This window comes from Rhinopithecus bieti, unplaced genomic scaffold, assembly GCF_001698545.2.
Source record: "Rhinopithecus bieti isolate Rb0 unplaced genomic scaffold, ASM169854v2 scaffold_15197, whole genome shotgun sequence".
Taxonomy (NCBI): domain Eukaryota; kingdom Metazoa; phylum Chordata; class Mammalia; order Primates; family Cercopithecidae; genus Rhinopithecus; species Rhinopithecus bieti.
The window spans coordinates 1,076,807-1,098,263 of record NW_016808366.1 but is presented as its reverse complement, the minus strand read 5'-3'; the positions used below and the strand labels follow the sequence as shown (position 1 = coordinate 1,098,263).

General features: G+C 44.1%; 1 protein-coding gene across 2 annotated transcripts in view; it reads right to left on the bottom strand.

Annotated features, from left to right (window-relative positions):
* The window catches only part of PHF20 (PHD finger protein 20), a 189,067-nt gene that overhangs the window by 33,206 nt on the left and 134,404 nt on the right, over window positions 1-21,457 (bottom strand). For both annotated transcript variants that reach the window (XM_017886648.1, XM_017886649.1), the window contains 3 exons: window positions 16,664-16,942; window positions 4,013-4,108; window positions 3,171-3,335 (listed from right to left, as the gene is read on the bottom strand). In XM_017886648.1, coding sequence (XP_017742137.1) covers window positions 3,171-3,335; window positions 4,013-4,108; window positions 16,664-16,942 — 540 coding nt within the window. The remainder of the gene's footprint in view (window positions 1-3,170; window positions 3,336-4,012; window positions 4,109-16,663; window positions 16,943-21,457) is intronic.

The window sequence follows — 21,457 nt, the reverse complement described above, 5'->3', positions numbered from 1 at the left end:
GGCAAGGAAATGAGGATGCTGATCTGTCCTTGGATCTGTCATTTAGTAACAGCCCAAAGGAGGCATGCTGCCAGGCAGTGAACTCAACTCCACTTCCGCATTTCACTGAGAGAATGAAGCCCAAGGGTAGTGGCTATTCAAGATCATAGAACTCAGTGGCAGAGGAGCTACAACTCCCCATGAACCACACAGACCACCATCCCTGACAACTCTAACATGTTCTTCAGCTTCACCCCATCCAGTCAGGACCTGGCTTACAGTCTGTCTGTATCCAGAGCTACCTTTAAAACTCTGTAAACAAAGGCTGAGCATGGTGGTTCATGCCTCTAATACCATTATTTTGGGAGGCTGAAGGAGGAGGATTGCTTGTGCTCAAGAGGTCAAGTTAAGCCTGGGCAACACGGTAAAACCCCGTCTCCACTAAAAGAAAAAAAAAATTAGCTGGCCACAGCGATGCATGTCTATAGTCCCAGCTACTCAGGAGGCTGAGGCAGGAGGATCCCTTGAGCCTGCAAGTTTGAGGCTGCAGTGAGCTATGATCACATCACTGCACTCCATCCTGGGTGACAGCATGAGACTATGTCTCAAAAGACAAACAGGCTGGGCACAGTGGCTCATGCCTGTAATCCCAGCACTTTAGGAGGCCAAGGTGGGCAGATCACTTGAGCCCAGGAGTTTGAGACCAGCCTGGTCAACATGGTGAAACCCTGTCTCTACTAAAAATACAAAAAATTAGCCAGGTGTGGTGGTGCGCCTGTAATCCCAGCTACTGGGGAGGCTGAGGCAGGAGAATCACTTGAACCAGGAGGCAGAGGTTGCAGTGAGCCAAGATCATGCCACTGCACTCTGGCTTGGGTGACAGAGTGAGACTCTGTCTCAAAACAAAATAAAAAACAAAACTCTATAGACAGTGAGGAATGAGGAAGGGGAAGATTACAGGGATAATCAGAGGTAGAATCATTTGAGGCCTGATTAGTTATAATCACATCTAACTTTTACTAAGCACTTGTTCTGAACCAGACACTGTTCTAAGTCAGGTATAACTATTAATATTTTATTGCACTTCACAGATAATGTATTTTTTTTACAAACTGAAGGTGTGTGGCAGCAACCCTGAAAGTCTATTGACACCATTATTCCAAAAGCAAATACTCACTTTGTGTCTGTCAGCATTTTTAAGCAATAAAATATATTTTTGTTTTTCATTATATTTTATTTATTTATTTTTGAGACAGGGTCTCATTCTGTCACCCACACCAGAGTGCAGTGGCATGATCACAGCTCACTGCAGCCTTGACCTCCTGGGCTCAGGTGTTCCTCCCACCTCAGCCTCCCAAGTAGCTGGGATTACAGGTGCATGCCACAACACCCGGCTAACTTTTTTTGTATTTTTTGTAGAGACAAGGTTTGCCATGTTGCCCAGGCTGGTCTTGAACTCCTGGGGTCAAGCAATCCACCCGCCTCAGCCTCCCAAAGTGTTGGGATTACAGGTGTGGACACCGCACACAGCTTTCATTTTTTACATTGTCAGTTAACATAATGAAATGTACTGCTAGTTCAAATTTTTGAACATTACATCAAAACAAGATTGATCTAATGAACACATATGTCACATTTCTCAGAACATATGGAAGAACTAAACGAATTTTATCTCAAAGAAAGTTTTAAGAAATGTAACAGGCCAGGCACGGTGGCTCATGCCTGTAATCCCAGCACTTTGGGAGTTCGAGGTGGGTGGATCACAAGGTCAGGAGTTCAAGATCAGCCTGACCAACATGGTGAAACTGTCTGTACTAAAAATACAAAAAAATTAGTCAGGTGTGATGGCGCACGCCTGTAATCCCAGCTACTTGGGAGGTTGAGGCAGGAGAATCGCTTGAATCTGGGAGGCAGAGGTTGCAGTGAGCCGAGATCACTCCACTGCACTCCAGCCTGGGCAACAGAGAGAGACTCTGTCTCAAAAACAAAAACAAAACAAAGCTATATATATGTGTGTGTGTGTGTGTGTGTGTGTGTGTGTGTATATATATTATATATATAAAGCCTTTCTCGAGAGGGCTCAAAGATATGTTTTCAGAGTCGTGTGTGTGAACAAATACCGTCATTCATGTGCATATTCGCTTACACTTCGATGCCTTCATCTGTACCATCATGTAGCAGGGCACAACAGCCAATGCAGCAAGTGAGAAGGTTTTTCAATGCCAGCAGGACTTTGTAACACCTGGGTGAGAGGGCGCCTCCCCTTCCAGGGCCCATATTAGGTTGAGCACATATGTATATGTGTGTGTGTATATATATGTATATATATAACATTTTACTGATTTTTTACATATATACATTATATATGTGTGTGTGTATATATATATATAACATATTTTACTGTTTTGTTTTGTTTTTGTTTTTGAGACAGAGTCTGGCTCTGTCGCCCAGGCTGGAGTGAAGTGGCATGATCTCGGCTCACTGCAACCTCAGCCTCCCGGGTTCAAGTGATTCTCCTGCCTCAACCTCCCAAGTAGCTGGGATTACAAGGCAGACACCACCACGTCTGGCTAATTTTTTGTATTTTTCTAGAGATGGGGTTTCACCATGTTGGCCAGGCTGGTCTCGAACTTCTGGGCTCAAGTGACCCACCAGGCTCACCTCACAAAGTGCTGGGATTACAGGCGTGAACCACCGCACCTGGCCGCCAATTTTTACATTGAATAATTTTTCTATTGAGCCGAGTTCTTATATATTCTGGTTATTAATCTCTTGTTAATGAATAGTTTACAAATATTTTCTTTCGTTTAGTAGGTTTTCGGTTCACTCTAATAATCGTTTAGTTTGCTGTGCATAAGCTTTTCAGCTTGATGCAATCCCACTTGTCCATTTCTGTATTTGTTGTCTATGCTTTTGAGGACTTACTCCAAAAAACTTGACATTTCTCAGCACAGCAATATTTTTCAATTAAGGTATATGCATTGTTTTAGACATATGCTACTGAATACTTAACAGACTACAATATAGTATAAACATAACTTTTGTAAACACTGGGAAAATAAAAATTATGTGTGACTAGCTTTATCTGTTTTATTGTAGTGGCCTAGAACCAAACTGGTAATATCTCCCAGGTATGCTTGTATTTTCCAATAAATGATCAGCAAATGATCAGGCCAGAAGAGCCTCCTTACCCAGTGCTTTCCCTTTCCCTTTGTGGTGTCCAGATTCTGGGCCATGAAGCTGCGGGCTCATATGGACCCCTGGCTTGTGTGAGGACCCACACCTGGTAACGACAAATGCCTTGGGTGGAGAAGGCTCCTGGGAGGTGTCACTGATCTCCTCACTGCAGGGGCATTCTGGAAGAACAGGATCAGGAAAGAATGAACAACCCTAGATAACAGTGGTGCATTCCAGAACCAATCTCATCCAACCAACAAGTCTCCTTTTCAGGCAGCACAAAGGCTCAGGGACAATTCAACCAAAAAGAGGTGTGGAGAGCAGATGCAGGGGCCCAAACGCCCCCCTTCAGCATTGCCCCTCTCCTCTCTTCCTGATAAGTTTTTCTAAGCTAGAAGATACACTGAGAATAAAACGTGGCATCCTTTAAGTCCCAAAGTCAGAATACAGATTTTTCTAAACATTTTGTGAAGGCTAGACACAGTTTTTAAGAAGGGAATCCTTTCTCAAGAGGGCTCAAAGATGTGTTTTCAGAGTCGTGTATGTGAACAAACACCGTCATTCACCTGCACATCCGCTTACACTTCGATGCCTTCATCTGTACCATCCTGAAGCAGAGCACACTGGCCAATGCAGCAAGTGAGAAGGCTTTTCAATGCCAGCAGGACTTTGTAACACCTGGATGACTGGGTGCCTCCCCTTCCAGGGCCCATACTAGATTGAGCCCACAGCCCTGGTAAAGGACTCTTGGTCCTTCCTCTGCTCAGCACAGGTTCAGAGGCCATAATGGGAGAAAGCAACCGCTCCCCACTCATAGTAAGAAAACCTAAGTGAAGCCCTCAGGAAAAAAAATTACCAGGTTTGGTTTTCTTTTCTTTTCTTTTCTTCTTTGGCTTCACTCTCACAAACTCTTTGAATTTCTTCTCTTTATTCTTTTCCTTGTCTTTTGTAGCTAGAATTAAACACAAATGTTGGCATTTTAACATTTTGTTTTCAATGCTGGGGTGCTTATTATTTTCCCAAGTAAGCATGTCCAGGGGGCCTGGATCTACCTGGGAAGTCTGGAGCAGACTGCCCGTGGCAGAGCCACGCCTCCATCACTTAGCCTTTCAGTCCAGCTCAGCACACTCTGGCCCACTGCCTGTCATTGTAAATGGATTTCAGTGAAACACACCATGCTCACTGGTTACGTGTCTTTCACACTTCAACAGCAGAGCTGAGTAGTGAGGACAGAGGGCTTATGGTCCCCAAGGTTGAAAATATTTATTATCTGGCCCTTTACAGACAAGTTTGCAAAACTCTACTTAGATCACTGCTCCTCAACCCTGGCTACATACTGGAATCACCTGGGGATCTGATTTTTTTGTTGTTGTTTTCGTCGCCATGTCACCCAGTGGCACAATCTCAGCTCACTGCAACCTCCGCCTCCTGGGTTCAAGTGATTCCCCTGCCTCAGCCTCCAGGGTAGCTGGGACTACAGACACATGCCACCACACCTGGCTAAATTTTGTATTTTTAGTAGAGACAGGGTTTTACTATGTTGGCCAGACTGGTCTTGAACTCCCGACCTCAGGTGATTCAGCCGCCTCAGCTTCCCAAAGTGCTGGGATTATAGGTGTGAGCCACCGCGTCCAGCCAGGATTCTGTTGCTTGTTTCACTCCTTTTTTAAAAATCGAGGTACCATTCATATAACATAAAGTTATTTTTAAACGAACAGTTCATGCCTTCCAAATACCAAAACGTCATCCTCTCTACTCTACAACAAAACTCCTTAAGATGTCAATCCTCCCTGTCCAAACTTCTCCCTTCAGGGTATTTCCTAATCACAATCTAAAAAGCTTCCCACCTACCACTCTACTGAGATCAGTTTTCAAAATTAATAGCCTCACCATTGAAAAATCCAGTCGTAGCCAGGCATGGTGGCTCATGCCTGTAATCCCAGCACTTTGTGAGGCCAATGCAGGCGAATCACCTGAGGTCAGGAGTTTGATATCAGCCTGGCCAACACGGCAAAACCTCATCTCTACTAAAAATATAAAAATTAGTCAGGCGTGGTGCTAGACACCTGTAATCTCAGCTACTTAGGAGGCTGAGGCAGGAGAATTGCTCGAACCTGGGAGGCAGAGGTTGCAGTGAGCCCAGATCGCACCATTGCACTCCAGCCTGGGCAATAGAGTGAGAATCTGTCTCCAAAACAAACAAAAAAAATCCAGTTGTTTCTTCTTCTCTTACCAAATATACTTGTAGGATTTCAAGTAATTCACCATGCCTTACTTTTTAGATGTCAACATGAGTTTATATGTACATGTATCCTATGACCTTGCCATCCACTACATCTTCATTCAAGAGAAAGCATCACTTATGTCCACACAGAGACTTATACATGAAGGCTCATAGCAGTTTTAGTTGTAATCGCCCCAAACTGAAAACTGCCCAAATGTCCATCAACAAGTGAATGTGCAAATAATTCATGATGTATCCATACAATGGAAAACTTATCAGCAATAAAGGTACAAACAGCAACATAAGTGAATCTCAAAGTATGCTGAGTGAAAGGAGCCAGACAAAACAAGTGCACACTGCAGGATTCCATTTCTATAATAGTCTACAAAATGAAAAAAAAACCGGCTGGGCATGTGGTGGCTCACACCTGTAATCCCAGCACTTTGGGCGGCCAAGGTAGGCAGATCAGCTGAGGTCAGGAGCTCAAGACTAGCATGGCCAACATGATAAAACCCCGACCCTACTAAAAATACAAAAATTAGCCGGGTGTGGTGGCTCACACCTGTAACCACAGTTACTTGGGAGGCTGAGGCAGGAGAATCGCTTGAGCCCAGGAGGTGGAGGTTGTAGTGAGCTGAGATCACGCCACTTCACTCCAGCCTGGGTGACATAGCAACTCTGTCTCGGAAAAAAAAAAAAAAGAGAGAAAACAAACCATAAGTAACAGTAAGCAGAATAGTGGTTGCCTGGAGCTCAGGTGGAGGGGAGAGGTGGGAAGGAGGAACTAAAAAGGGGCATGAGGAAAGTTTGGGAGGAAGTGGAATATGTTTACTATCCTGATTGTGGTGATAGTTGGGTATAAACATATGTTAAATCTCACCAATTATACCATTTAAATATGTGCAGTTCATTGTACAATTAAGTCTCAATAAAGCTATAAAGAAAAACAATCAATTCAGTTGCATTTAGTACATTCACAGTGTTGTATAACCACTTTGATACAGTTCTAAGAACACTTCCATCACTCCAAAGTAAAACCCTTTACCATTAAGCAATATTTCTCCTCCCCTAAACTCCTCCCCTCAGCCCCACCAACCTGCATCTGACTCCATGGGTTTATCTACTCTGGATATTTCATAAATATGGAACCATACAATACATTACCTTTTGTGTCTGGTTTCTTTCATTTAGCATAATTTTTTCAAGAATATCAGGATTTTTAAAACACTTTCCAAGTGATTCTGATACGGAATCAAGATCTCCACAAAGCAGGTGTGGGGCAGGGTAGGCAATCAGATTCCATTTTAACTAAGCACTTGTGTGCAAGGAAATCACAAATATCTCATTTAATTGGTGTGTATATCATTCCCATTTTACAGGCAGGGAAACTGAAGCTCAGAGAGGTGAAATCACCCACCTGACATCACATAGGTATTTAAAAGCAAATTGGTGTGACTCTCCAGCACCATGTCTGCACTGCAACCAGGCCCCTCTCCCAAATGAGCACTTGGGAACCATCAGAAAGGAACAGTGGGCTGTGCCTATTGACTGGCAAGCCTGGAAGCTATAGGCAGAGTTGATGTACTGGCTAGAGAACACAGGACTTAAGGGTATTTGAGCTCCTTAACTGTTAAAATACCCTGCAATTAGAGAAGAAAGTCAACAAACATGAAAGCTAGGAGAGAACTTAGACCAATTTGTAAAAGCACTCATTTTTAAAACCAAGAAACCAAGGCCCAAAGAAAGTAGATGGGCAAAACATGGTCAGATGCCTCCTGAATTTCAAAAAAGCTATCAATAATTTTTACTTTTCATTGATCCTGGGAACAGGGTCTTCCCCAAACATAAAAACAAAACTCATTTTTACAGTTTCTTGGCTACCACTATATTATTAGCCATGGTTTCAATTCATTTAGTCAACAGATACCACGCATATACTATGTTCCAGGCACATGCTAGGGAGGAGGGATACGGCAATGAACAAAGACAGATGACACCCCCTGTCCCTCACAGAGCTATATTCTATTCAGTTGGTGCAAAAGTAATTGCTGTTTTTGCCACTGAAAGTCACAGCAAAACCACAATTACTTTTGCACCAACCTAAAAAGCTGATGGGGCAGCAAACTATGGATAAGAGGGAATTTCCTCAACTGGATAAAGAACTTCTTTGCAGCCAACTTCATACTTAATGGTAAGAAATTGGATGTTTTCCCCTTAAGATCAGGAACAAAGCAAGATGCGTCTCTCACTACTCCTTTTACTGGAAATCTTAGCTAGTGGAATAAGCCAGAAAAGGACATAAAAGCTCTACAGACTGAAATGGAAGAAATAACACTATCTTTGTTTGCAGATGATCTGACTGTCTATGTAGAATATCCCAAAGAATTGATCAAAACAAAAATTGCCAGAACAGCACTTATAGCAAGGTTACAAGATACAAGGTTAATATACAACAACCTATTGCTTTTCTATATGCCAGCAATGAACAACTGGAATTTGAAATCAAGAAATAGCAAGGAGATCTGTATGGCTCCAAAGGAATTGAAATTAGAATTAGGTTGAGCGAGGGAAAGAAGCAGATGGAGGCTAGAAGCAGATCATGATGAAGGGCCCTGTGAGGAAGTTGGCTTTTACTATGAGTGATTTAGGGAGCCACTGGAGGATCTCAGCAAAGGAGGGATATTATCTGTTGTACCTTTACCCCCAACCCCCCACCACACACACACAAACTGCTCACTGATCCAGTTTTTATTTGTAAATTCAGGTTTTAGTGACCTCCAACTAAAGTAATTATACCCATCAGCTTAGTGAAATGCTAACAGAATTTATCCTATCAGTAGGAGAACTGCCTGAAGCAGCAACATAATCGAGGTCCTAAATCCTTGAGACAGAGAGGGCAAGATGTAGAAGAAAACTGCCCAATGCTAGGGCATGCCTGGTTATCTGGCTAAAGATGGTGGTCATTTGTAAACTCCAGTGGCACAACTTGCAGGCCCTAGAGAAGAAACAGAGAATTGCCCAGCAAGGACTGAGCTAAGCCAGGTGAGTCCCTGAGGAACAGGGGTAGACAAGGTGACAACAGGCAGAAATCCCTAGACTGCCATGTGCACAGGAAGTCTCCTGCAGGGAGGCACTCCTATTTCCCACTCCAGGGCCTGGGACAGGCACTCTTCCCTGGAATCATAAAAGACAGCAGAGCCTCAAGGTGAGAGTATGGGCTTCACAACAGATTCAAATCATAGCTCCACCACCTGCTAGAGCGGTAAATACTGGTTCAAATTAATCCATCTCATCTGCACTTTAGTTTCTAATCTATGAATTAGGCATTATAGATGCCTAATATGCCAACATTAGAGCATCCAAATTCTTAAAACAAGTACTTCTAGACCTAAAGAAATACTTAGCCACATAATTTTAGTGGGGGACTTCAACACCCCACTGACACAGCATTAGAAAGATCATCGAGGCAAAAAACAAAGAAACACTGGACTTAAATTTTACACATGACCAACTGAATCTAACAGACATCTACAGAGTACTCCATCCAGCAACGACAAACTATACATTCCACCCATCTGCAAATGGCAAATAACCTAAAATTGACCACGTGCTTGGCCATAAACCAAGTATCAATGAATTCAAATCATTGAAATCATATCAACCATACTCTCAGACCACAGTGGAATAACAGCATAAATTAGGCATAACAGCACCCACCTCATAGGGTTTAGTTCTGATGACTAAACAAGACAATACAAGTAATGAACTTGGAACAGCGCCCAGCACATGAGGTACTCAAATGTCAGTTGTTATTATCTTGCTTGCAATACTCTTTCCCTGGAAAGCAGTGCTGGTCGCTGGTCTGCTGTCAGCTCTCTCTCTGGACAGCTTTATCAATTGTTCCATGACCCACAGAGCATGTACTGGCTGTACAGCTTCCTCCCGGCTGCCCTGACTGGGTTGGACAAAGAGTGACTTCCTGCCAGGGCTCTGGATCGGAGAGCAGCTTGTCGCCTAAGCAGGGTGAGACTTTCCTCCAGGATGGCCACTTGTCCTCTCCCCAAGCTGCAGGTGTCCATCAGGAGAAATACCAGAGGCCTTCTTGCTCCTCCATACAGCTGACTCTTGAGTATTCCATCCAATCACTGACTTATGAGAGCAGAGGGACAACGGTCATCAGACCACTGCTTCCAGGAGGGAAAAGAATAACATCACCACCACTTATGGGGTAACTGCTTGTACACCACAGAGCAGAGCTCAGCCACGAGGCTGGGACAAGCAACGACCAGAGCATGTTCTGATCTGCACAAGGGGGTGGCAGCTCAAGGGCAGAACAGAAGCAGATATGGGCTTAGAGGGGTTCTCTCTGCCTGTCAGAGAAGCGGTACTCAGGGCCTGCCAGTGTCATTTCACCATGTCTACCTTCCCAACCTCATCTCCTATCAGTCCCCTACCATGGGTGCCACCCAGACACCAACCCAGGACGGCCCTCCAATAACCCCTCCCTCCTCAAGCCCTGCATTTTTCTTTTACTTTTTTTTTTTTTTTTTGAGATGGAGTCTCGCTCTGTCGCCCAGGCTGGAGTGCAGTGGCCAGATCTCAGCTCACTGCAAGCTCCACCTCCCGGGTTTACGCCATTCTCCTGCCTCAGCCTCCCGAGTAGCTGGGACCACAGACGCCCGCCACCTCACCCGGCTAGTTTTCTTTTCTTTTGTATTTTTTAGTAGAGATGGGGTTTCACCGTGTTAGCCAGGATGGTCTCGATCTCCTGACCTCGTGATCTGCCCGTCTCGGCCTCCAAAAGTGCTGGGATTACAGGCTTGAGCCACCGCGCCCGGCCAGGCCCTGCATTTTTCTTAGCTCATGTGGTAGACGTTGCAATGCCCTCCCCCACACCATTTCTCCACCTCTTGCATAGGAAGAGTTCATGTTCCGGGTTCCCTTGAGAGAGGGGTGGCAGATGTTCTGCCTATGGGATATAAGAAGTGATGTGTGGCACTTCTGGGTTGTGCCCTTAAAAGAAAGGAGCATACTTTCCCTTCCCAGCAGCTGAAAGATAAGCAAACGGGGGGAGCCATTTTAGACCCCAAAGAAGAGCAGCACCTGGGGCCTGGTGGAACAATGGGGAGAAAGCAAGGCCCAGGAACCTTCAGAGTCTGAGCAGAGCCACCATGGGTAACTTGCAGTTCATCCTGAGAGGAAAATAAATTTCTCTGATTTTAGCCAGCTATGTTGTTATCTCTGTTATGGCACCATAAGCCATATTCTAATTAAACTCACACTGCTCTCTTTGTTTAAGGGGAGGAGGACATGTTCCTGTGATAAGGCCAGTATAGTCCCATGAGAAAAGCTGTGGATGGCAACAAAGAGGTACCCACTCCAGTGCCCCAAGGTTCACTTTGGCCTAAAACAGATTTACCCAGGGTGAGAACATGACCCAAACAGATGTAGCAATAAGTAATAATAAGCACAGAAGAGGCCCTCTTTGACACTAGAAAATTCTTTCTGAGTCTAACCTGTATTCAGGACTGAACTCACCTAAATAGAAAGAAACCCAAGGGAGCCTGAGCTGGCTCCTGGAAGATAATTTATTAAGTGACGCTGGTATACTGAGAAACCTCATTTGGAAAAGCAAATCTAAACTGACCTTCTAAATTCACTTTACAACTAAAGGCTTGGCTGAGAGCAGAAGAACCATATGAGTGACAGGATTACAGAAGGCTGGCATCAGAAGGGACACCTTAGGGACAGATGATTGGTTTATTCCCCTTGATGCCTCTGAATCCTTGCTGTGCCTATTCCTGGCACAGGAATGCTTTTCCTCTTCCCCGGCTTCTAGTCCAACTCCTATCTAGCCTCACTCCTTAAGGCATGGGTTAGTCTGCTCAAGCTGTCATAACAAAACATTACAGACTGGGTGGCTTAAACAACAGATATTTCTTTCTCACAGTTCTGGAGGCTGGAAAGTACAAGATCAAGGTGCCAGCCTATTTGGTTCCCAGTGAGGCCCCTCTTCCCAGCTTGCAGAGAGCTGTCTTCTTGCTGCATCTTCATATGGGGGGCTAGGGGGAGCTTTCTGTTCTCTTAATCCCACCATGAAGGCTCCACACTCATGACATCATTTAAACTTAATTATTGCCAAATACCATCACACTGAGGGTTAGGACTTCAACAGATGAATTTTAGGGAGGAAAGCAGGACACAATTCAATTCACAGCAAGGCCTAACTCAAATGTCTTTCTCCTCTCAACAGTCCAGCTCCTACCCTACAGGCAAAATCTGAATCTGTGTTCCCACAGCACTTTAGATGTTCCTAACACAGAACTTAGCCTTCTCATGTTGTTTATGAGCTTTTCTCCCCACATGAAAGGGCCTGGTCTCAGGCACACCTAATTCTACATCATCACTTTAGAAATGAGGAGATCAGCCAGGCACGGTGGCTCATGCCTGTAATCCCAGCAATTGGGGAGGCCAAGGCGGGTGGATCACCTGAGGTCAGGAGTTCGAGACCAGCCTGACCAACATGGAGAAACCCCGTCTCTACTAAAAACACAAAATTAGCCAGGCATGGTGGTGCATGCCTGTAATCCTGGCTACTCGGGAGGCTGAGGCAGGAGAATCGCTTGAACCCGGGAGGCGGAGGTTGCAGTGAGCAAAGATCGCACTATTGCACTCCAGCCTGGGCAACAAGAGCGAAAAAGAAAAGAAAGAAAGAAAGAAAAGAAATGAGGAGATCAGATCTGTGAAGAGACCTGCCTGAGATGACAAAGGGAACAGTGGCAGGTTGCTACTAAGATCAGTCTACGGGCTCTCAGACCAAAACTACTACTTCTGCTCAAACTTACTGGCCCAGAAATTGAGGAGTCCAAAACCAAGAAATTTCTGCAGGGTACTTTCGAGTCCCAATGGTTCTGCTAGAAGCCCCAGGAATCTTCATCAGAGAAATCCATTAGAACCCAAGTTTGGGACCACTTGAGGCCCAGAGTTCAAGACCAGCCTGGATAATATGGCAAAACCCCATCTGTACTAAAAATACAAAAATTAGCTGGGTGTGGTGGTGCATGCCTGTAATCCCAGCTACTTGGGAGGCTGAGGCAGGAGAACTGTATGAACCCTGAAGGCGGAGGTTGCAGTGAGCCAAGATCATGCCACTGCACTCCAGGTTGGGCAACACAGTGAGATTCTGTCTAAAAAAAAAAAAAGTCGGAGCATTCAGCATAAAGGGGGTACTTTTTTACAGTTACTATCAACACGCAGCACAAATCCTATAATATTCTGTTTTTCACTTAGGCAGAATGTCAAGTTCACACTGCCTGTAAACTAAAACATAGGCTGCCTGGTATCAGAGCCTCACTCTGAAACGTCTCCCCAACTAAACTCCCCACACTGTCTGAAATTCCACTCTAGAGATAAGGGCTTTCTCAGAAGCCTGAGGTGAAACCAGGATACTATTAAGTTGGTGCTATTCTTTCAAATTTTTAGTTATCAGATTAGTCAAGTATCCAGTAAAACCCTGATAAACTGGGGCAAGGCTTTGATGGGAGAAAGGTAAGGGGTGATGCCTGGAAGAGGGGTGCCTTCTGGAGAGCTGGGGCAGAATGAGGCAGCCACACTACAGAATCTTCAGCATACACTGCTATGTTCACTCTCACTGATAGCCAGCTACGTGATAAAGGCTGAACATGTCTACTGAGCCCCATCCAGATATGATAATACCGAGGCTCTTGCTGGTTAGTGGCACAGTCAGGGCTGGTGGCCAGGCTTTCAATTTTCCATCTAGATCACAGCAAGATGGATGGTCTAGTTCCTTCGATCTGGTAACTGCTAAACGTATCAGCAATGAGGCATGGGAGATACATTTGGGTAATCGCCATGTTGTCTAGGAGGCTGTGTCCACCTGACATGTGGGTGGGGGTACATTCCTTCCTGGCTGCACAAATCCTGCCCTCACTGAGAGGGTACAAAAATGATCAGGCTGTGCCCTCAATGAGAGGGTACAGAAATGATCAGACAGTGAGTGGTCTGTGCGGCACATTCTGCCACCAAATTGATCAATTTTACAAAGAAACACTTTAAATAAATTAAAACATAAAGATTTAAAAACCTTTTGGCAACAAGTTAAAGCATAGGGATTTAAAAGACTCTGGTTTCCCTTAAAGCATTTTATAACTGTCTACCCCTACTAGTCTAGTGAGTATACAGCAGGTCTTATTTTTTAAAACTGGTAAACAGAAATCTCCAGTTCACCAAGAAATTTCCAAATCCCATTGAAAAGGATCCTTCAGTATTAAGGAGATTAAAATCCCAGGTCAGTATAATGCGTGAGATTCAAGAGAGAGACATGAAAGTAGAAAATCAATTACTCAAAAAAAAAAAAAGAAAGATGAAATAAAAGAAAATCAATCACTCAGGCTTCTTAATTATACCAAAATGGTAATGTCTTGTCTATTGGTTTCATAGCTCATCAGTAGTTGGCTGAGTTCAGAACTCAGATCTCTGACTACCTGGGTAAATGCTTTCACTGAGATAAAGAGAGACTATATATTCAGAGTTTACTATAGGCCAGACATTTTACAAAGCATTTCCCCTTGGGTCATTTACTGTAACAAAGTTATGAGGTAGGTAGTACTATTATCTCTATTTCACAGATAGGAGAATTGAAGTTTAGCAAGTTCTCTGCCCAAGGTCCTGGAGCAAGCAAGTGGTAGAGCCTGTATTCAAACTCAGGTGAGCTGACATATATTACTCAACATAAACCAAGTCATGCAAGTACAGTTAACCAAGAATCCCAAAGCCAGGTGGTGGATCAGCATCTGGCCAGGAATACCTGCCCTACACCGAGGTGCATTATGCTGGGCAAAGTCCCTCCCCAGACAATTACCATGAACAGGGAGAGGGAGAGGCATTATGTCCTAGCATAGACAGCACACATCATGATGATCAGGCAAGCAGGACTTCCCTGGGTCCCTCAGTGGCCTCTTGCCTGTCGAGCCTTAGTCTTTGGAACAATCTGACTCTGGTAGCTTTGTGCTGTCTGGGGTAGGCTGCACCCTACTTCCAGTGTTGTACCCTCATCCTGCCCAGATGTCACTCCATTAAGATATCCAGTGCCTGCTATTTCTACTGGCTCCTGACACCTCAATGATCTCCATTTACTCAACATAATCTCCAGCCTTCAGTGCTGGTTGTTTCCACAGTGCTGCAGAGCCCATGGGATACTGCAGTGACTCAAGATGACTCAACATAATTCCTCCCCAACAGCACTCAGAATCCAGCTAGAGAGCTCACACAAATGCACCCACCTCAGCCACATATGGCTGGATAAGAAGGATGAAATTATGGAAAGCAAGGAGAAGAAGGAAATCCACTTCCCCACACCAGGCCTTGAAATAGGCTCATGAAAAAGATTAGCTCACAAACTAATTACAGGAACTCAGGTTTACACTCAGAAAGAGAGAGTGAGGTCTGGAGACCTGAAGAGAGTCCAACAGTGACTGAGGGAACAGATGGGATTCACAACCCTTGTGCCCAGCTCCAAAACTTATGCTTTCAGAAGCATCATCCTGTCCTTACGTATTATTTAGCAAGACAGTGATATAATCAGGTTTGTACTTTCAAAGATCGATCTGACGGCAAAATGATGGATAATCACAGTGAGTAAAGAATGATGGGAGGAAAACTGGTTAAGAAATGACCACAACAACCAGGGCAAGAGGGGAAACCTGGATTAGTGCCATGGGACTGAAAAGGAGAAGATTAATTTGGAGGTAAGTCAGATAAAAGGAAACAAATAGATAAAAGGAAACACCATGCCTGCCTAAGCATGCTTTTTATTGAAGCATAAAACATACACAGAAAAGTACACACAAATAAACATATAAATCAATACTTTTTCATAAATGAACACACCCGTATAGTCACCATGCAGATCAGGAAACAGAACATTTCCGGAGCCCTAGAAGTCTCCCTCCTGCCCAGTTTCCAGTCCTATCTACCTCCTCCAAAAGGTAACTACTGTTCTGACCTCAAATACCACAAATTAGTTCCTACTCATTTTTGAACTTTATATAAACAGAACCATATAATCTGTATCAGTTTATGCTAGCTTATTTGGTTGTTGTTTTGAGATGGAGTCTCACTCAGTCGCCCAGGCTGGAGTGCAGTGGCACAATCTCGGTTCACTGCAACCTCTGCCTCCCGGCTTCAAGCGATTCTGCTGCCTCAACCTCCAGAGTAGCTGGGATTACAGGCACGCACCACCAAGCCCAGCTAATTTTTTTGTATTTTTAGTAGAGACAGGGTTTCACCATGTTAGTATGGCTGGTCTCGAACTCCTGACCTCAGGTGATCCCCCGCCTTGGACTCCCAAAGTACTGGAATTATAGGCATGAGATACTGTGCTTGGCCTCACATTATATTTCTAATGGATAATACAGCACATACAAAGTCTTGACAGCATAAATGAAGGCTGACCCCTCGAAGGGTCAGAGTTCACCTTAGTCTGCATGGCTCTGCCCATCCTGAAACCTGATTGTATACTCTACTGGGAACACTGTCAGATGTCCTAGGAGTTCCATACACCATTTAATACCTACATGTTTTAATAGAAAACCTTTAAGCCAAGAAGTAGATAGTGATATTACAATAGCAAGTAAAAAGCTGGGAAGATGATAGAATTTATTGGAAATCCATTAATTCTTCTGAAATTCCCCTGGAAACATGTAATTTTTCAATTTCTGTAAGCTTTAGAAGATATTTCCTAAAAGGTTCTCTGTAGTAAGTTATAAAATGAGATTTTATGGTAACCCCTACTACTACTATTATGGTTTCTATGCAAAATAAACAGTGCTATTATAAATATCTTCAGTTGCACTTAAGATGAAACAGGATTCACATTTGGACCTGGCAGTAGAATCACATATCACCTTTTGGTTATCGTGCTCTTTTGTACTGCTGGCAAGGAAAACACACAGGTTTGGGAGAGTGGCACGATGGCACCCATGCTGCTCTGACCACGAGTTCTCCTGCTGGCTTCTGAATGAGGTCCCTTTGCTTGACTGTCCCCACTCATACTGGAAGCAGCAAGGCCTTCAGAGGCTAAGCGACTGTGGCCTGCAGGAAGGCCACAGCTCCATGGTGCAGCCCGGAGGATCACTTAGTATGTTCAATCCTGTGGGATTCAACTGGAACAAACCTAATGCCTGCATTGTGTGTCAGAAAACACAAGCACTGTGGCCAAGCAACCGAGCCATCCATGACACAATGAAGAATGAAGATACTTACTTGGGGAACTGGCAGAGACCCGCTTCCTGGTCAGGGTCTCCTGGCTGGGCTTGTCTGAAGCTGAAGGGCCCCTGGTTTGGACATGCCTCTTTCCCGGGCTCTCCTCTGGCTCCAGTGACTTCTCCATTCCATGGAAATACTTCATGTGATAGTGCAACAGTTTGGCTTTGCGGAAAAATTTTAAACAGTCCACAACCTTGCATCTAAACTTATGGTCTAGGTCGACAGCTGGTGCATTAGATGACACAAAATCATCTGTTTTCTTAAAAGTATTTGTTACTGAAAAAAATAAAAACAAAAGCAAAGGTTCCTTGTATTTATCCCAATTATTACAAAACATGCACTAACACATGACAACTGAAGGTGAAAGACTAGCGTGCATATGTAGCCTGAGATATCAGACTGCCATTACCTCCTCAAATTACTGTTTAGAGAGAATGAAAACAACTTCAGGTCAAATAAGACTCAACTGTGATTCATCTTTAGGAAGAAGAAATCAACATGTTTATTTTCAACAGTCGTACAAGTTTTCAGGGTTTCACATACTTTAAGGAAAAATCCTTAAAAAACAAAACAAAACAAAACAAAACATCAAGGATCTCAGGCCAGGCAGAGCGGCTCACACTTGTAATCCCAGCACTTTGGGAGGCCAAGGCAGGTGGATCACTCGAGATCAGGAGTTCATGACCAGCCTGACCAACACGGTGAAACCCCATCTTTATTAAAAATACAAAAAAATGGGCTGGGCATGGTGGCTCACACCTGTAATCCCAGCACTTTGGGAGGCCAAGGGAGGTGGATCACCTGAGGTCAGGAGTTCGAGACCAGCCTGGCAATATGGTGAAACCCCGTCTCTACTAAAAATACAAAAATTAACCAGGCATGGTGGCAGGTGCCTGTAATCCCAGCCACTTGGGAGGCTGAGGCAGGAGAATTGTTTGAATCTGGGAGGCGGAGGCTGCAGTGAGTCAAGATCATGCCATTGCACTCCAGCCTGGGAGACAAGAGCAAGACTTTGACTCAAACAAAAAACAAACAAACAAACAAATTAGCCAGGCATCGTGGAGCACACCTGTAATTCTAGCTATTCGGGAGGCTGAGGCATGATAATTGCTTGAACCCGAAGGCAGAAGTTGCAGTGAGCTGAGATCATGCCACCCTGGGCAACAGAGCCAGACTCTGTCTCAAATAATAATAATAATAAAATAAAATAAAATAAAAATTTAAAAAATCAAGGATCTCAAGCTGGTACTTATGAGTTGGACCAGACTTACATTCACTACCATCCTGGTACCAATCCTTGTGGACAGAAATAGGGAATATTCCTCAGTATCTCTCTGTGAAACCTAAGAGATTTTACGCCAGTTTTTGTGCAAGGGAAGTGTAACAGTTACAAAGGTTTTAGTACTGAGTCTTTGAGATTTCAACACGTACTTTGTTTTGTGATATACTTTGTCTGATCAAAAGGATCCAGAATTGGCCAGGTGCAGTGGTTCACACCTGTAATCCCAGCACTTTGGGAGGCCGAGGTGGGTGGATCACCTGAGGTAATGAGTTCGAGACCAGCCTGGACAACACGGTGAAACCCCGTCTCTACTAAAAATACAAAAATTAGCTTGGCATGGTAGCACATGCCTGTAATCCCAGCTACTCAGGAGGCTGAGGCAGAAGAATTGCTTGAACCTGGGAGGCGGAGGTTGCAGTGAGCCAAGATCACACCACTGCACTACAGCTTGGGTGACAGAGCAAGACTCTGTCTCAAAAAAAAAGAAAGAAAGGCCGGGCGTGGTGGCTCATGCCTGTAATCCCAGCACTTTGGGAGGCCAAGGTGGGTGGATCACAAGGTCAGGAGATCGAGACCATCCTGGCTAACACGGTGAAACCCCGTCTCTACTAAAAATACAAAAAAATTAGCTGGGCGTGGTGGCAGGCGCCTGTAGTTCCAGCTACCCGGGAGGCTGAGGCAGGAGAATGGCTTGAACCCGGGAGGCAGAGTTTGCAGTGAGCCGAAATTGTACCACTGCACTTAAGCCTGGGCAACAGAGCAAGACTCTGCCTCAAAAAAAAAGGATCCAGAATAGGAGAAATAAGTTCTAGTATTCTACAGCACTATAGGGGAACTATAGTTAATAGTTCATTATATATTTTCAAATAGCTAGAAAAGCAGATTTTGAATGTTCTGAACACAAAAAAATAAATGTTCAAGGTGATGGATTTGCTAATTATCCTGATTTAATCATTATACATTGTATACATGTAAGGAAATGTTTACCACATGAATATGTAAAATTATTACATGTCAATTAAAAATAACAATAAATGAGGTCAAGGCAAGAGGATCACTCGAGGCCAGGATCCTCAAGATCAGTGTAGGCAACTCAGCAAGACCTCATCTCTACAAAAATAATTTTTTTTTAATTAGCCAGCCATGATGCATGTGCCTATAGTCCCAGCTGTCCAGGAGGCTCAGGTGGGAGGATCCCTTGAGCCCAGCAGGTTCAGGCTGCAGTGAGCCATGACTGCACCACTGCACTTCAGCCTAGGCAACAAAGCAAGATCCTGTGTCAAGAATGAATAAATAAAATAACAATAATAATAATAAATGCAAAATAAACAACAACAAAAAGGACCCAGAGACTACAAGAAAAACCAGCTAACTAAATGGAGGTAGAAGGCATAAGGAGGACTCATAGGACTCAATGATCAAAGAGACAATGAAAGCATGACCCTAAAAAACAAATAAGCAGAAGGCAATAGTCGGTCAGGCACCAATGACAAAAACTAAACCCATCACAAGGACTTTTTTTTTTTTTTTCCTTGAGATGGAATCTCACTCTTGTCTCCCAGGCTGGAGTGCAATGGTGAGATCTCAGCTCACTGCAACCTCTACCTCCCCAGTTCAAGTGATTCTCCAGCCTCAGCCGCCCAAGTAGATGGGATTACAGTCGCCCACCACCACCACGTCCACCTTTTTTTGTTTTGTTTTGTTTTGTTGCTTTAGTAGAGACTGGTCCAGGCTGGTCTCGAATGCCTGACTTCAAGTGATCCGCCTGCCTCGGCCTCCCAGAGTGCTGGAATTACAGGTGTGAGTCACCACCCGTGGGCCACAAGAACCTCTTGTGTGTTAGAAATGCAGTTTATTGAGGACTGCCTTTAGAATGTCTTCCCACCAACGAAAACAATCACCTTAAGTCACTCCTATGCTACAGATTTGGTCACCCAAGAATATATCAAATGGACCTTTTTTTAAAAAATTAAGAATTCCATGTGCAATGAATGGACCTTTCTAGAGTTAATCAAATTTTTCTTAAACATAGTCACACAATTTCCACTGAAAGCAGGTAGCCTGTTAAACCTTTGGTAAGTATTATGATTATTTTTTCAAGTGTCATCCCATAATCAGAAGTAATTTTAAAATTCTTAAATTTGATCTAAATTATACTCTACATTTCAAAATTAGGTTTGGTGGTCTGAAGGATGCTATTAGAGAGCCAATTTAAACCAACAAAAACCTATACACACACATCACAAAGCAGAATACCTTAAAATCACTTTCTACCTATAACAAGAGATATAAAAGATGCCAGATCAGTTAGTTGCAGGTAAGAGAAGAAAAAGTTGGCCAGGCGCGGTGGCTCACGCCTGTAATCCCAGAACTCTGGGAGACCAAGGCGGGCGGATCATATGAGGTCAGGAGTTCCAGACCAGCCTGGCTAACATGGTGAAACCCCATTTCTACTAAAAATACAAAAAATTAGCCGGGCATGGTGGTGTGTGTCTATAATCCCAGCAACTCGGGAGACTGAGGCAAGAGAATCGCTTGAACCCGGGAGGCAAAGGCTGCAGTAGCTGAGATCGCGCCATTGCATTTTGGCTTGGGCAACAAGAGCGAAACTCTGTCTCAAAAAAAAAAAGGGAGAAGCAAAAGTGACACAATGTGAAATAGAATACACACTTCTCAGACAAATAATTGGACAGGAAAAGTATGTCAGTGGAGAAGTTCAAAACACAAACCTTTAATACATCCAATTATTTCCTAAAACAAAAAAATAGTTTATTTGGAATATCCTTCTCCTGATCCATATTAAGTTAAATCATATAAACTTGCCATTTTGTACGTCACAAAAGACTAAGGCTGGAACCCTATGCAGCGGCTCACAACTATAATTCCAGCACTTTTGGAAGCTGAGGCAGGCAGACCACTTGCGGTCAGGAGTTCAAGACCAGCCTGGCCAACATGGTAAAACCCCGTCTCTACTAAAAATATAAAAATTAGCCAGGCATGGTGGCACGTGCCTGTAGTCCCAGCTACTTGGGAGGCTGAGGTGGAAGAATTGCTTGAACCCAGGAGGCAGAGGTTGCAGTGGGTCAAGATCACGCCACTGTACCCCAGCCTGGACAACAGAGTGAGACTCTGTCTCAAAAAAAAACAAAAAGAAAAATTAGCTGGGCATGGTGGTGCACCCCTGTAGACCCAGCTACTCAGGAGATCGAGGCAGGAGACTCACTTGAACCCGGAGGTGGAGACTGCAGTGAGCCAAGATCGTACCATTGCACTCTAGCCTGGGTGACAAGAGCGACACTCCGTCTCAAAAACAAAAACTTTGCACTCATGTGTACACACAATGGTCATCTACATAAAGCAAACAGCACAGGGGCTAAGTGTGGGTTCTGCAGCTGGACAGCCTATTTCAAACCCAAGTTCTTCCACCTACACCCCTAGACTCAGTTTCCTCATGTGCAGGATGGAGACGATAATGGTAACAACTTCGCTGAGTTGCATGTAAATAAATT